At 37.1% G+C, this 16,320-nt stretch overlaps 2 protein-coding genes across 2 annotated transcripts; one reads left to right on the top strand and one right to left on the bottom strand.

Annotated features, from left to right (window-relative positions):
* Positions 1-367: 367 nt before the first annotated feature.
* On the top strand, positions 368-3,675 carry Axud1 (AXIN1 up-regulated 1). The gene is made up of 2 exons (XM_021330215.3): positions 368-1,030; positions 1,351-3,675. Exon 2 carries the CDS (start codon positions 1,366-1,368, stop codon positions 3,601-3,603), a length of 2,238 nt encoding a protein of 745 aa, XP_021185890.3. The 5' UTR covers positions 368-1,030; positions 1,351-1,365; the 3' UTR covers positions 3,604-3,675.
* A 2,743-nt stretch (positions 3,676-6,418) lies between these two features.
* Positions 6,419-16,254, bottom strand: LOC110373113 (protein FAN). The gene is made up of 13 exons (XM_064035007.1): positions 16,062-16,254; positions 15,123-15,714; positions 14,587-14,658; positions 14,178-14,380; positions 13,859-14,102; positions 13,251-13,373; positions 12,875-13,136; positions 11,930-12,347; positions 11,764-11,852; positions 11,517-11,649; positions 9,423-9,630; positions 8,113-8,257; positions 6,419-6,684 (listed from the first exon to the last, which is right to left on the bottom strand). The coding sequence occupies exons 1-13, from the start codon at positions 16,073-16,075 to the stop codon at positions 6,584-6,586; spliced, it is 2,604 nt and encodes an 867-aa protein (XP_063891077.1). The 5' UTR covers positions 16,076-16,254; the 3' UTR covers positions 6,419-6,583.
* Positions 16,255-16,320: the final 66 nt, after the last annotated feature.

Below are 16,320 nucleotides of genomic sequence, written 5' to 3' on the forward strand. Positions count from 1 at the left end.
AACTTGGTGATGAAATCACCAACTTGATCTCAGTCAAAAATAAACAATGCAAGATAAGTAGACTGAAATCGGGTACTTATGGTGGCGATCTGAATTGTTAATCGGTATCTCATGATGCAACTGAATATCAATGTAAGCTTGCCAAAAAGGTTTTTGTTATATAAATTGTATCGACAGTTCTTTATACTACCTACTATAATCGGGTAGGTCATGAATTTAAAATATCACTAAGTAAAACGGTGCAAAACAAATAATAATGATAACAAAATGGGAATCTAAATCACCACGTTGGTATCATTGCATTCACAAGAAACGGAACGCGCTTGCGCGAGCTCGGCGGGTGGACGCGGTGAGGAGGGTCGCAAGGCCGGGGCGCGGTGTGCGGGGAGGGGCGACGTCACGTCGAACAACGCAGCCCATACGCTACTAAATTCAGAAGGCCCCTCCGCATACACCGCGCGCATTTGCCAACGGACTATTCCATTGTTCCGGGTTAAAACTTGCCTGCGTCGCCCGAGTCGTCCAACGCGATTACGCGAGGTGGGAACTGTGAGATCGGTAGTAAAAGTGGCCTCTCTCTGTGACTCTGTGCTTGTGCAGTGATGATTTTGCGTTAAATATTTTGTGTAATAGACCATTGTGAAGTTTGAATATCTCAAAAAGTGAAAAGACTTATTACTGGCTTGAAACCAGAACAAAACGCCCTATAAAATGACTTTAAAGCAAAGAACGTCGCTGTCAAAATAAGGCGGAAAATAAATAAATAGGGTTAAAACACAACGGCGCGCTGCAAAACGTGATATAAAGCGGACCTTATTGCAGTGGTGCGTTAGAGTGACTTTTGTGTGGCAAACCTGCAGTGGATGACCGAATTGCTGAAATAAATTATTATGCTTACTGATATTTCGTTGATCGGAGTGAGAAACCGGTGACCGCGTTGGTGTCCGAGTGATCATCATGGAACAGGGGATCCGCTGGCACGCTCGAGCATACCGGTGAAGTTAGTCGAGGCCACAGCCTTTTGAAATAGGTACCGGTTTTGAATTATCATTTTGTTTGATTTATAATACTGCTCGGTTCAGACGGGTGCAGGTGGCTCGCTGCACTCCTCTATCGCAGCGGTTACTGCTAACGTATTTACAGTCATGAAGATAGCAACAATGAATTTAGTCATTATGACTATGTATAATATGAAATTAAACTAAAATAGGCAGCTCAAATATACCAATAAGATATCAAAAATTACTAAAGCTTTATGTTCTGCTCGGGCGCACTTAGTTCCCGAAAATAATTATGTTAAGAAAATGGAGTAGGTTTATTGTTATCTAATGTTTTTAATATTTTTTGCAGACAACTTAAGTCATCATGGAGAACGCCATATCAGAACTGGGCGTGCAGCCACAAGAGCAGCTTGATAAGGAGGTAACAGATGGCGATAGAGAGCCAGCTGAAGAACATAGGGAAGAAGATGGCTTCCTTGTGATAAAAGACGAGAAAAGTAGTGACAGTGACGCTCACAGTGAAGACCTTAGCTCTAATGATGAACAAAGTAACATAATCAGTAGTAGTAACTCTCAGTTTTATGAGAGCAGTGACAGTAAAATAGACTTTGCGGTAAAAATAGATGACAATGATACTCTTAGTGATATAGACGACATCAAAACGGACAGTGCTTCAGCTGACAGTGAAGATTCCGCTCTTGGTAGTCTTCCACCGGACAGTGCTCTCAACGATAGGGAAGAAGAAGCTCAAGATAGGTCAGAAGGAAGCGATTCAGGCCTTGGATCAGAAGTTATTGATGATTTAAAAATACCAAGCTTCAACCTTGCTCTTCCATGCACAAGTAGCCTAAACAGTGTCAAATCATCAGATGATTTGGACCAAAATAATGATAACTCCAGCAATAGTAGTAATGATAAGAACAATGTAGATAATGGCCATAATTCATTAGCACACGTTAAGCCCCTCAGAAGTAGCCTTAAGAGAAAATGTAGCGATGAAAGCAATTACGAGCCTCAAACTAAAAAACGGAAAGAAAGTATAACATTTGATAATGTTACTGTATTTTATTTTCCAAGAGCCCAAGGATTTTCATGTGTCCCATCGCAAGGAGGCTCTACTTTAGGAATGGAATGGGAACATTCTCATATACAAAAGTTTACCTTAGCTGAGCATGCTTTAGAGCAGAGAAGATTACATAGACAAATACTGCAGCAGTTGAAGAGTGAGCGTCATTCATTGCAAGGCGTGTCTCTGTCCTCTAGTGAAGATAGTGACACGGAAGAAGAAGCAAGTGACATTTCTGAATCAGAGCTTGATTTAGATAGTTATTTTTTCTTACAACCTGTTCCAACTAGACAAAGGAGAGCCCTATTGCGTGCAGCTGGAGTAAGAAAGATAGAAGGCTATGAAAAAGATGAATGCAGAGATATAAGAACATCGCGTGAATTCTGTGGCTGCGCATGTAAGGGTACATGCAATCCAGAAACTTGTTCGTGCAGCTTAGCAGGAATAAAATGCCAAGTCGATAGATTGAACTTCCCATGTGGATGCACCAGGGATGGATGTGCTAATACCACAGGTCGCATCGAATTCAATCCTGTAAGAGTCCGGACGCATTTCATACAGACCCTTATGAGAATAGGTCTTGAAAAGAAAAACGAAGAGAACCAAGAAGCTGCTAAGAGACAATGGCTGGAGGCCCACAACAACTCCACATCTTGTTCGTCAAATACTTCATATGAGAGAGAGCGATGTCTTAGTCATGAAGATGGAATGTTACGTGATGTTAACCTTACTCCAAGAGTGGAAGTTGAATCTTGCGTCAATACAGGAAGTTTTAATAATGTTCATTGTGATATGAATAATTCTGCAGTGCAGAATGGCGACATGTCATATGGCTATAGAAATGAGGCTTCTAACCATAATAATGTAAATGACAACAATATCATGCATTTTGAGAATACAAACAATCATCACACTCATAATGGTTACACATCCAACATACTCCAAGGCAAGGGTCCACCTTACTCCGCAGCGAACGCCATGGGATTTGATACCATATCAAACAATGTACAACGGTTTCCTTGCGAACTAAACTATGCGTACGAACAACAAACGGAACACCATTTTAAGGGTCTGCAAAGTTTCTCCGCAACTAGTTTCGAAGAGTTCGCGCATAGTTCCCAGATGACTATGTTCAGTCATTATGGCCACGTGTATGTACCAGATTACTTGCATAAATCTGCTGCAAATGTGCACGAACACAGCTCGCTACAATATCATAGTACACAACATAATCACTACGGAATGTACAAAAACAGTTCCGATTGTGTAAATAATGACAGCAAAAGTGATACTCATTATACTACTTTGATGACATTGCCATATCAGCCTAGTAATAAGATGCAAACTGTAGAAAATGATGAGAACTGGTTCAGTCACAATACGCTACTGAACTTGGACCATTCGGACCAGACAACCCAGGATGCAACGGACTCCCAGTCTCAATCCGCTTCGACAACCGAGAGCAATAATGCCGAGACTACGGAGAATTTTGGTGAACTTATTAAGAAAACGATGGTAGAGTCTGTTACTGTGTAGATGAATTACTTGTTGTATTTTAATCGTCTTAATTATCATGTTATGAAATTTTTAATTATATTAATTGGTAAATTCAAAGACTCGCTTTATTGAAAATCTTTTCAACTTCTAGGGTCACCTATGACGTTATTTATGTCCATAAATAAACAAGCAACTCACAATAATCAGTAAGCTGTGATATCTAAACGCGTATCACATTTGTTGAACATAATGTTATTATATCCGCTTCAAACATAAACAATTGAGATGAAGAAATACAAGCAATAAGTGATGCTTTTAAATAGAATCGCTTCTCATTTATGTCCTCAATATTGTATTGAAGAGTTTATTTTGTTTGGTTCTTGGAATGTCGGGAACAGTTGTTTACAAAAATATTTGAAACCAATGCCCTGATAAAGAAAGACCTTAGTAACACTCACTCTTATTAATGTTACATCTCTATAGTGTATGTTTCGCATAAGAGATGTCACAATGCAAGTTTGTCGATAGACGAGATTGGAGTCCTGACTCACTTCTTATGTATAGCTACGACAGCGACATTGCTCTTGGAAATCTCAGCATTAGTCGTCACAAGGCTTTCAGTTGATTGGCCATCGTGTTGGTATTAACACGCCACCGTCATATTTTCAACTGCGACAAAGGTTTCGATGTAGTGTGTAACAACGCCGAACGCTGTATGCTACAATTTAAATGTTACCGTTTATAATGATTCATCTGAATCAAATATGGCCACTTTCAATGATTCAGCTTTAACATACTGGCGGTTTCAAACAGGTTCCGAACCTTCTTTATTATTTTTATTTCTAAAATACTCGTATGCATGTCTGTAGAAAGCATTTTAACAGGTGTGTTCTTGAAATCGAAAATAAAAAAACAGCTGTTTAATACTAAGTAGGCAGACACGTCGTAACAATTTCCATAATAACAGGCGCAAGCGCTGAATGAGAGACTAAACCTCGATTTTACTAATGCGTAACTTACAAAGAAAATAGTCAAGTCAGCAAAAATACAGACTCCTTATCGCATTACATAAGTTTAAGCTTGTATAAGGGCAAAACAAACGAAATGAAAAAAAAGTCCTGTATCTCGCGCAATCTTTCAAATAGTGGATACTCACCTACTACCCACAAGAACTATCACATAGTTTACACTCATTGAGGAAAGCATTAACAGGGAAACAGTAATGTACTTAGTAAATCAAACGTGACGATAAATTCTTAGGAGGCGGCGACCGACGGGCAGTGTCCGGCGACAGTGCATGAGACAATAATATTATGATTTATTCAAACTAAAACTACAGCTACAGCTGTGGTCACTGCACTGAAGGAAATAATACAATAGATATTTTCGCTAAACTATACTTCGGAATTGAAGTAGAGCTTCCAATGTCATCTTTACTCCAATAGTTTTGTTGTATGTAGGGAAAAACGAATCAATAAACATTTACACTCTGCTTCAGGCTTTATACTTCTAAATAAAGACGAACAACAAGACTAGTCATTCGTAGGTACCTATCTATAAAAGATATCACTAAGTAAGTACTGATTTAGAACTTAATCCCACATGCCTTGCTGTAGTTCGGCTACACATCCACGAAAAAAAATGCATGTAGCACTAATAAATACTCCGAAAAGCACTGCACCTGATGCTGTCTAGCTAATAGGTACCACTTGGCCTTCACGATCAAATACATATTAGCTAATCTTGAACCTAATATTAATTTTCGCAATAATTTTAGTTACCCAGTCTGCTGCTCCCAGGGAACTATTCAGAAGATAAGTAGTGAACGTTTTCGAGGTCACCCAGTTTCATTTTTCCTACTCTGTTATCGTATGCAGCGTTATGCTGTTTATATCAGGTTTGGGTAGAAATAACATGATTATATTACTAGTTAGGTATTATAAATTCTTACACCAGGCAATTTTCACGATTTCTTACCATCGTCACCTGCTTTGCCTTTTCCCGCCTAAGCTTGGGTCAGCTTCTAGTGCAACAGGACATCGACTGCCTATCTGACGTTCCCAACCCAGTAATCGGAGCCGGTTTCCCACATCATCATTCTGCTGCCCTTATCCCAATTTTATTTGGGGTCGGCGCAGCATGTTTTCTACTTCTATACTATCTGCCTTCATCTCACAAGTAGGTAATTTCTTTCTAACCATATTGACTTTCACACAATCCATCCATCGCATCTTTGGTAGTCCCTTCCACTATATCTATTCATGTTCATGGCCAAAAACTGGGTTTCCCACAATGCCTAAATAATATTTATATGATATCAAAGAACGAACCATCATTAAACAGTCTTTTCAGATTCGATTTTGATTTTGTCTTATAAAACATTAAAAATTTACGTAGATACTGTCAAAACGCTTCATTGATAGCGTACTAGGATATCTAAGAATAAATTGGTATCAAAACAAAAATACTTGTTCGTGCCAAAAAGAAAGCTTTACACAAATCCGTTTGATATTTTATTTTGCACGTTGCATGCATACGAGTAGAATGTCGTCCTTGACTTCTAACTTTAAGGTGATTACGGTACTTGCCTAATAGCTTATGTAGGTACGAGTATACGTAACGTAGGCTCGGTATACATAGCTGTGTAGTGACGTTCGATGCAGACACCGCCCTTTCAATCCGGGGCGGCCGGAGCGGCAGGCGCCGCGCCGACCGCCCGTCCTAATTGCTTAGCAACGGAAGTTAGGGCAATAAATATGCACTTTTTCAAATTGGACCAACGTACTGACTACTACAACCTTTTGTTAAATTAGCAAGGGCGATTTTTTATTCGCATAAAAATGAAACCACTTTGTACTAAAACGATAAATCTTTATTGGACATAGTCTCATTTCTGCATTTTATATTATAACACAAATAAATCTGTATTTTACGTATTGTTCGAATATCACAATTTTTAATAGTATTAATATTATCTGTCATGATTCTTAATACTGTAAGCGAGTCTGAAACACGTCCGTCAGGAACTTCGCGTAATTTCCCAGATCTTGATAATTTTGTCTTCACCGGCCGTTATCAATGTTTTTGAGATCTCGTCGAAATAGACGTTGTTGATGGAGTCTGAAACAAAACACAGTGTATAAATGAAAATCTCGGGGAAAACGACTCATGATATAGGGGAGATTTTCTTTTTTCAGTAGTGGCACAGGTATAAATAAAAAGGTAATGAGTGACCTACCTACGCTACAGATTAGTTCCTGTCATATTATAGAGTAATTTAACGAAAATAAATCAGCTTACGGGACCCAAAAGTACAGTCGATCAAAAAGTTTTCTTGGTTATATTTCGGACTACATAATTTTTCAATGATTTATTTAAATTAAAAAAAAATATTTAAATGTTAAAACTAAATCACGAGCGATTTAATCATTAAATTGGTTTAAATATTTGTGTAAAAACTAGTATAATTTGGATACCATCATCATTTTATTTCGCAATATATTCAGAACTAGGTAACAGCACAGCACACGCTTCAATTTTAATGGTTTTTCTAACAACACGTGTATTCTCTATGCCTACGATACGACCGATATTATCGATTTTAGAGGCAGGTTTAAATAGAAGATTTTTTGCTTTACATTGTTTTTTTTCTATAATTCAAACTTGACGTCTTAGCAGCACGAGACTTTGGCTTAGTTTTAAAAAAAAAACAAGAAAAGTGATAATTAGTACCACGTGGCCAATGAATCTGATGGACATAAATGTTTAATATTATAAGATGATAGTGATACCAATGAGAATCTACGACACGGAAAAATAGTTTGTAACAAAAACTTTCTGAGGAATAACCCCCAGCCGACTAATGTCACTGTAAATTGCTTCACAATACTTGTTTATGTTTTTCATCCACAATGTTTTAAACAAACAAATAAACAGTACCTACTACTAATGAAAAAATAAAGTTCCCAATGATTCTACAGAGAAGGAAACAAACATCTGTAAATTCTGCAAATGTTTGTGGTTGAATTTGACCATGAATTATTTTAAAAACATTTTACACAACAATTTGATATGACTTATAATAATATGTTAAAACTACATATATGCACAGCCGTGTTTCTCTATCAAATCTGTAATAACTATATTAACACACGGCAAAATGGAAAACTACCTACTACCTAAACCATTTTTCATAATATGTACCTATTGAAGTAGTAGAAGCGCAGGGATGTCTGCTGATAAAAAAAATGTCGCAAGAACCTAAGCTCTTATCGTACTAACATTATAAAGTCATAAATCACGCTCAGTGTGGATAGCACATTTATCGAGGATGGCTATAATTTTCCACCCGGTGCGCGAAGTAGGATCTCAGGAGAATCTCTTGAAACCGCTGGTGGTAGCTAGTCCATCCATGTTTGGCGTTTCAGTGAGATACTTAGCATATCAATCGTTCACCTTCCTAAATGAGCATACGGGGAAATCGACCTTGCTCACCCCTATCCTATTGTACACCTGTAACGTCATAACAGACGGTGGTGGTATACTTACCACTATGAGCGGAGTGTTCACTGGTCTGCGTGGCAGTGAGCATGTTCCACTGCAGCAGCGAGCCGTCGCCGCAGCCGAGCCACAGCACGCTGCCGCCGTCCCAGCACAGTGACGTCACAGCCTCCGGCATATGCTTCTGATATACCTGGTGACAAAAGATAGAATAATATAGCGAATCGCAGAATAATGGTGTGGTAGCATTATTTTTCCTGAAAGTACCTAATTCGCTTTGGTCTCCAATGACATAGTTTTAGAATGTGTTTTAAAATGATGTGTCCCTTGTCAAATCTCACGATTGGGACCGTAAAATCCAACAATATTCCAAGACTAATTTCACTGGAATTAAAATGTCCTTGCCAAGTCAACAAGATCAAAATCGTATGCGAATTTTACAGACAACTTCCGAGTTCCGTATTCCTCCAGTAAGCTTTTAGACATTGAGATAAAGAACAACAAAACCAAGGAGAATTTGTATAAAAGAACTGATAAAACTTAGTTAACGACTTCATGCAGGTATATTAAGAATGCAGAGTCATTGTTTTCTTACGAGCCAGATAAGAAACGTCGTACAAAGAATAGAAAAATGAATGTATAATGTAAGTATCACTTGGTTTTTACTCCAATAATGTATTTTTACTGCAGGGAATTCACACCGAAAATCTGACAAATCATCTTGTACAAAAAAAAATATCTTATACACTAGAAGGTGCTGTTGCCGATCGCATCAGTTAACAGAAAACAAACAAGCACTGTGCAGGTCAGAGAGACCTGGTGCCATTTAATGTTATTCAGTTGGTAGACCTAAAAATATCGTAAACTTACCTAAGCATTTCGTCGGTAGACCAGCCTTACGAAGGGGTGTCGTGGCCCCATTTCGACCATTTCGAAACATTGGGTTATATAAAGAAGCAAACTCACCGAATCCAAAACACTTAGATCAGTGACCCTCATATCGCCATCACTGCAGGCAGTCACAACCCTGTCCCCCGAGGGTACGAAGCAGACCCCAGTGACGGATGAGGTATGCACACTCATTTTGTTGACGAGCCCCATCGTGGTATAGCCTTAACGACCCGCTTTGGAATATTAGCTCATATAAAGAAGCAAACTTACCGAATCCAAAACACTAAGATCGGTGACCCTCATGTCACCATCACTGCATGCAGTCACAACCCTGTCCCCCGAAGGTACGAAACAGACGCCGGTGACGGATGAGGTGTGAACACTCATCTTGTTGACGAGCTCCTTCGTGGTGTAGTCCCATAGGACCACTTCGGAAAAGTAGGTAATATAAAGAAAAAAAAACTTACCGAATCCAAAACACTAAGATCGGTGACCCTCATGTCACCATCACTGCAGGCAGTCACAACCCTGTCCCCCGAAGGTACGAAGCAGACCCCGGTGACGGATGAGGTATGCACGCTCAATTTGTTGACGAGCTCCTTCGTGGTGTAGTCCCATAGAAACACTTCGCCGTCTCCCGTGCCAGCTATCACGTCGATCTCGTGGCGACGCCGCCTATGAATAAAAGGATTTTTTTAATTTTGGAACATTTTTTTTTATTAGGGGGAGGTTGGGTATGTAGATAAGGTTTATTATGAGTTGATGTTGAAGATTTCATGTCTACAAAGTCCTGGATTTACTATATTATATACTACACTATATGCAATTTTTTATTTGTATACCTGTTACGATGAAATAGCTAAGGTATTTTAGATGCAATTGGTTTTAGGCAATGCTGTTGATGATGAAATGAAAAAGTGCTTTTATAAGTAGCCTTATTTTAGTAAGTATGTACATATGTTTTATCCCGGTGCGTAGATTCTTCAAGATGCAAGCAAAACCGCGGGATAAGCTAGCAAAAAATGTGAAGTAAAACCAATTTAGCATATTTTTTAGTTTCTATGAATATTTATAACTCAAACAAAGTAGGTCCTTCTACAATTATTTACCGCGTATCCTCACGAAATCTGGCGTGACAACTTTCTAAATTGATCATATTTTGTTCTAAAGACCAAAGTTACCACATAACTGCGATTACGCATATAATATACATAAAAATGTATGCAGTCTGTGACAGTATCACTGACCTAGACATATACAGACTATATGTCATCAACTGCATAATACATATAACGTTAGATAAATATATAATAAACTAGCTATTATCACGGAGTTTCACCCGCATCCCGGGGGATCTTCTGCCCCTACCCAGACAAAATATAGACCACGTTACTCGAGTATAATGAAGCTTTCCGAAAGTAAAAGAATATTAAAATCTGTTCAGTAGTATAGTTTCGAGCCTTTAGGTATCCTCAAGACTACAAACGAAAACGAACAAACAATAATAGTTATTTGTTATACAAGAGTGCAAAGTTGCTTTTTAACCGCGTGCTCAATTTTGATGACCGAGCAAGCGAAGGATTCTAAAATTGAAACACGAGCGTAGCGAGTGTTTTAATAATTAGAATCCTGAGCGATAGCGAGGGAATCAAAAGAGCACAAGGTGAAAAATCTTTGCACTCGAGTGCAACACGTAACTTTTCATCCCACCTCATCGAGGAAATTACTAAATGCAAGAAACAAAATGGCGCGCACATATGAGTACCTATTAAAGTTCATTTATTTGAAAACTCCGTTTAGAAAATGAAACGAGGTTAAAAATCTATGTAAAAACAATAATAAAAATTACATAATTAATTCAATAATTATTTTAAGCAGTATTTTATTTGTTTAATATCTATTTCTTTGAAAAGTCTTTTCAACATTGTCACAAATGGAGTATTGCACACGATGTTCTAAATTCAAATCACTTTGCCGCTCTAGAGGATAAAAACGGCTTTTGCGCTCAGATATCAAAGGGTAAAACTACTTTTTCCGAGATGGTGGGATGAAAATGATTTTTCTTTATTAAATTAGTATAGACATAAAATATATCCAGTCTGTGACAGTATCACTGACCTAGACATATACAGACTATATTTGACCATCTATTCTGCATAATACATATAAGATTAGATAGATGTACAAAATTGAAGTCGCTCCAAGTATGACTGATAGTAAAAGTAGATTCAGTTTTTGGGCAAGCCGTCATGACCTCCAATCGACACTATGATGACATTTTAATTATGTATATCTTATTGTTTTCCATATAGGTCAAGATAGATTCACTTGCTTTATCTATATTCTATTCTAAACTATATTCTGCTGTTTCCAATGGTACCTACGTTCTGAGAAAATTACTTCCCGCATGCTGATAAAAAGTAGCCTAGAGCCATCCTCGATAAATGGGCAATGTACCACTGATTTATTTTCAAATCGATTTAGTAGTTCTAGTTCCTGAGATTAGCTTGCGCAAACCATCAAAGTAATCAGCCTTATTGTATGTATGTTTTAAGGCTCACCTGTACGTGAGACTGGTTATTTTTCCATCGTGATCAAATTCTGCTTTCAGTCCACGAAGGGCTTGTCCGGTCCTGCCAACATTACCCCACACACGTACCACGCCGTCCCATCCACCAGATATCAACAAACGTTCTAAAATGTACACCAAATTGTTCATTTAATTCACTTTTATTCAAAAACAAGTTATAAAGAATACATTATTAGAATATTAGTAGGTCATTCTGTAAAAAGCTGCGCAAAACAAACCTTTTTCGAGCCACAACAAACAGCTGACCGAGTCATCATGCGCGCGAAAACTTTCCACTACTCTGCCGTACTCTACGTCATATAAATATCTGTAAGTTAGTGTTAACAGTTTAGTACTGAAAGCGTATACAACAGTCATACGATTATGATACGAAAATAACTTTACATTTCATTGTCCCACGAGCCAACCGCTACAGTATTGTCATCGACCATCACACAAGAGCTTAGAGGCGTTGAACTCAAAATAACGCTCCTTATTTGCTTCCTTTGTACTGTGTCATATACTTTGAGAGTGCCATCCTTTCCCACAGAGATGACCCTGTTCTCACATCGAATAGCACACGTCACCGCTCCTTTATGCAGTTGCAACACATCGATACATTCCATCTTATAAGAAACATAGTCGTCTAAATAAGACAGGGGCTTCGCAATGTGCGGTGTTATTTTTCTAACGTGCGGTTTAGTAAAGAGTTGTTTTGGCACTTGTCCAAATTCCATTATTTGCACCTCTAGTGCGTGCCTGTCGTTCATATCGTAAATACATTCGAGATTGACCGCTCCTTCGTAGCACACGTGGTGAAACACTGCAATTGAAATGTTAACAACAACATTATATTTTAAAATGTTTTTTTAACACATTTTCTACTAGCATACTGAGCTAGAAATGAATAAGAATATTAATTTTATCTAGATCGCAATATTGCGTGGCATATAAGACTATTTTTATTTTGCCATTAAGACGCTTAATAATATTTATACTGGCCACTTCAGTTAATAAATTCAGGTAATTTGTAGTGCGAAGTGATTGTACAGATGACATTAAACAATGTAAATCGATTTGTAGATAAAAAGAGACTTGATTACGTTAATGAAACCGGGCTTTTATCTTATATTTATCGCGCACTTCACGCTATCCTATATTATCGTGACTCATATTCAAATGGCGACAGATTAAAACCACTTCTATATTTTGCTCGGAGTATTTGCATCGTCAAAAGTGAATGTTTTATTTATATGGATTATCTTATGATCCAACCTTCACTAATGATAGTTAAAGCATGACAAGTGAAACGTTCAAGGTCGATGTTTAAAGCGATCTATTAATACACACCATTGTAAGCCTTGACGGCCTCCTCGCCTCGCTGTCTGTACCCAAATATGAGGTCTATCCATAAATGCAAGTGTCTGCATACATATTCCGACTCCAGGGCTTCTCTCAGTTTTAGTACAAAGTCTTCAGGGGATGAGGCCCATGGTGGTAGTGCTACATTGTTGACTTTACTTCCATCGTGTCGTTCACCGAAATTTATTTCGTATTGATTCACCAAAAAGTCCCCTTTGCCTTCTGTGTCGTAGAACTCGGGTACTAATTCCTGAAAACGTAATTTTGTTTTGTTATTTTAAAACCTCATTATGTACTGCATATATAAAGTCCTTTTCACGAAAGATTTCAGTACTTAGTCTTATTTCCTTAAATTGCAATTTACCTTAAAATCCGACATATTCCTCAAACAATTATTATAAACATCTTTAACAGAATTGAACATTCTATCAGGATGATCGAATCTACCATTTTGTAAACACAGCATATATTTAGGGTATTTCCGCACCTGAAAATCGAGATCAAGTTTTAAAGTTATTGCACAATATAATTAGCATATTGGCGGTAACAAGAAGAGTTATCATTTTCAAATCATTCATTGGATAATACTCGTTTATATAACTTAAATATTGATGTTACTGATTACCAGACTTTGGTAGAAGCTTGTTGACCATGAAGAGTTTGCGCTCTACTTAACGCTAATTTATATTGTAAAATGTTCTATAGCCTCCTATAGAGCATTCGAACATTGTATCAAAAACTTAAATGTTTTATTGTAAAGAGGTGTAACAAAAAACAGTTTATAAAAAAAAATACACTAATATACCAATTTTTTTCCAAGTCTTAGAAATACTATGCTGAACACCGCATCGAAATCGGTACAGCTAAACGTGAGATAATCGGGCACAAACACACATACATTAAAGGTCAACCATAGAAAACCAGGAAAAGGTCACAACAGCTACCAGGAAAATATTTATAAAGATAACTTACTAAATAAAATAAAACAAGGCCAGGAGCCGAATAATGAGATCCATATAAAAATTTCGGTTCAGTCATTTCATAGTATCTTTCTTTGAGTTTCTCCAATCTGTCTGGGTTTAGGGCTCCCATTGGTTTCGAGAGGTCTCTAAATGTGTCTGGGTTTGTTAGGTCTAAAGTTTCTGAAGTGTAGTCGGCTACTACCCAGGGAAATACTGGGTATTGGGTGAGATCATTCTTGCTTCTATCTGCAAGGCTAAAAACAATATTTAAATAAGAAAAATACATCATTTTCAGTACAAAAAAAATTTCATGTTAAGAAGGCACATACCAATTTAAATACATCAAATAATCATAATTTGATACAAGTCCATTTTGCCACTGTAATGTCATTTCTTCAGTGTGCACCTTCTCCAACTGAACATTTGGAGAATCTTCTAGAATCTTGTATATTCTGTCTCTGTCTCTTTCAGATTGGAATGTCACATATATGTGGGGAACTGAGCTCTCTTCTGCACTGTATATTTCTAGCCCCTGAAACAAAATTCGAAAATTATAATTTTATTCTTTTTTTAAATATAAACAAAAAGCAATGAATTCAAAAGTAGGTTTTAGTAAAACAAATGGGTAGGTTCTGTTTACAAAATTCTCACAAATATCTACCATGCACAAACCATTCTATGCTACTTTATAATACAATCTACTGCAAAAAAATAAGTACATAAAACACAGATACATACAACTTGCCTTAGTAAAAATCTTCTTTTGTACATCCTTCGTAAATGGCCCAGTTTCAACTTAAGAATGGGACTCTGAAAATAATATTACAAAGCATTAAGTTTATCATTATAACTGTAGTTTCACAGAACAATAGAATATTAAATCTTGATATACACACTGCTATTGTTGAGTCAACATTCAGTGTTGATAGTGGTATCTAAGTAAACAGAGCTGAAAGCATGTGTCACCCCACTCCCTTTCTAGCAATTACATAATAAGACTTAAATATTACTGTATACTACATATTTTAATCAATAATAGGCCTGATATCCTGTTTTATATCTCCACCAAAAATTAATCAGTTTTTCCTTATTTCATTATTTTTATGATTAAAAATGAATTACCTAAATAACTTTAAACTTGTTTTTACATTCAAAACTAACAAACAATTGCCTTTTAGTCACTGATTGTTTCACTATTAATTGTATTAATTGCTTCATAATATAAATGCTACTGTTATGATAAGTATGAGTAATAATTGAATTATAATACCTACACCCTCAACATTGCTGAATGGCTGGAAGTATATAGTAGTTGGGGTCAAAGCCAGCTTGCCCTGATGTCTGACAAGTGGGGATATCTTCTCAGCTTGGAGCTCACATACTATCTCTTCGGTAAAGTCATCCATCATAACTGGGTCAAACTCCATCCTCATGTACCTTGAGTGGAGGATCGTAGCTATCATGCTATTGTGTTCAGGAGCGTGGAGAGTGGAAGCCCTTTGCAACTGCTGCATCTGACTCAAGCATTCATCGGCTGATGCAAAGTCAAAGAAAACATAAAAGTCCTTATCTTCATAAATAAATTTGTATGGTGCCAGTATGTTCTCTTCAAGCATTTCAGCATACATCTTCATTCTGACTCTGATGACATTATTGTTTTCATCAACTATTGATATATCAGCACAATCTTTGAACTGCATTTTGATGAGAGGGAACACCCAATCCCTGGGCTCGAATACCAGGGACTTGGAACATAGTTTCAACCGTCCTTGCTTAGCATTCTCGTTCTTCAATTTATCATCATTTAGGGTACAAGAAAAATCTTCGAAATATATTTCTCCAGGTTCCAATAGCAACATTGAAAACCTGTAAAACAGGATATGATAAAGAGGTGCAGAATTATCGAAAATTATAACTTGACTTACATACAAAGTTACTTTTTCAAGTGTAAATGATATGTTTACATTGATTTATGTAAACTACTTTTTACCATTCAATACCTACTAGCTATTTTATTATTATTATTGATTGGTAGAAAGTCATTTAAAGATTAGCTCTACAGATTTTGGCCTACTAAAAGATTTATAACACCACTTTGCATTGAGTCCGTTACAATATTGCACAATGCCGAGTGAGTCATTTCGTTCAGGCAGGAGATACTTCAGTAAGCCATAGAAACAAATGTAGGTAGATTATTCAGATATAAATCTTACCTCGACTTGTCCATCTTGACAATGGAATTTCCTGAAATAGACACTCCGATAATTCTAGTAACACAACTTTCATCAGTTAATTTAATAATAGTTTAGTCGGCGCGGTATAAATAAACAGACAGAACTTTCACCTTGTTTATTGTTTACCGCTTTGTTTGATTCCAGATGTTGAAATGTGCTGCCCAATGTCAAATTCTGACATGATAATGTCACATTGACAGTAAGTTCGGTTTTCTTAGGTTGGTAGCTCCTGGAAGGG

The sequence above is a fragment of the Helicoverpa armigera genome, chromosome 6 (genome assembly GCF_030705265.1).
Source record: "Helicoverpa armigera isolate CAAS_96S chromosome 6, ASM3070526v1, whole genome shotgun sequence".
Classification (NCBI taxonomy): domain Eukaryota; kingdom Metazoa; phylum Arthropoda; class Insecta; order Lepidoptera; family Noctuidae; genus Helicoverpa; species Helicoverpa armigera.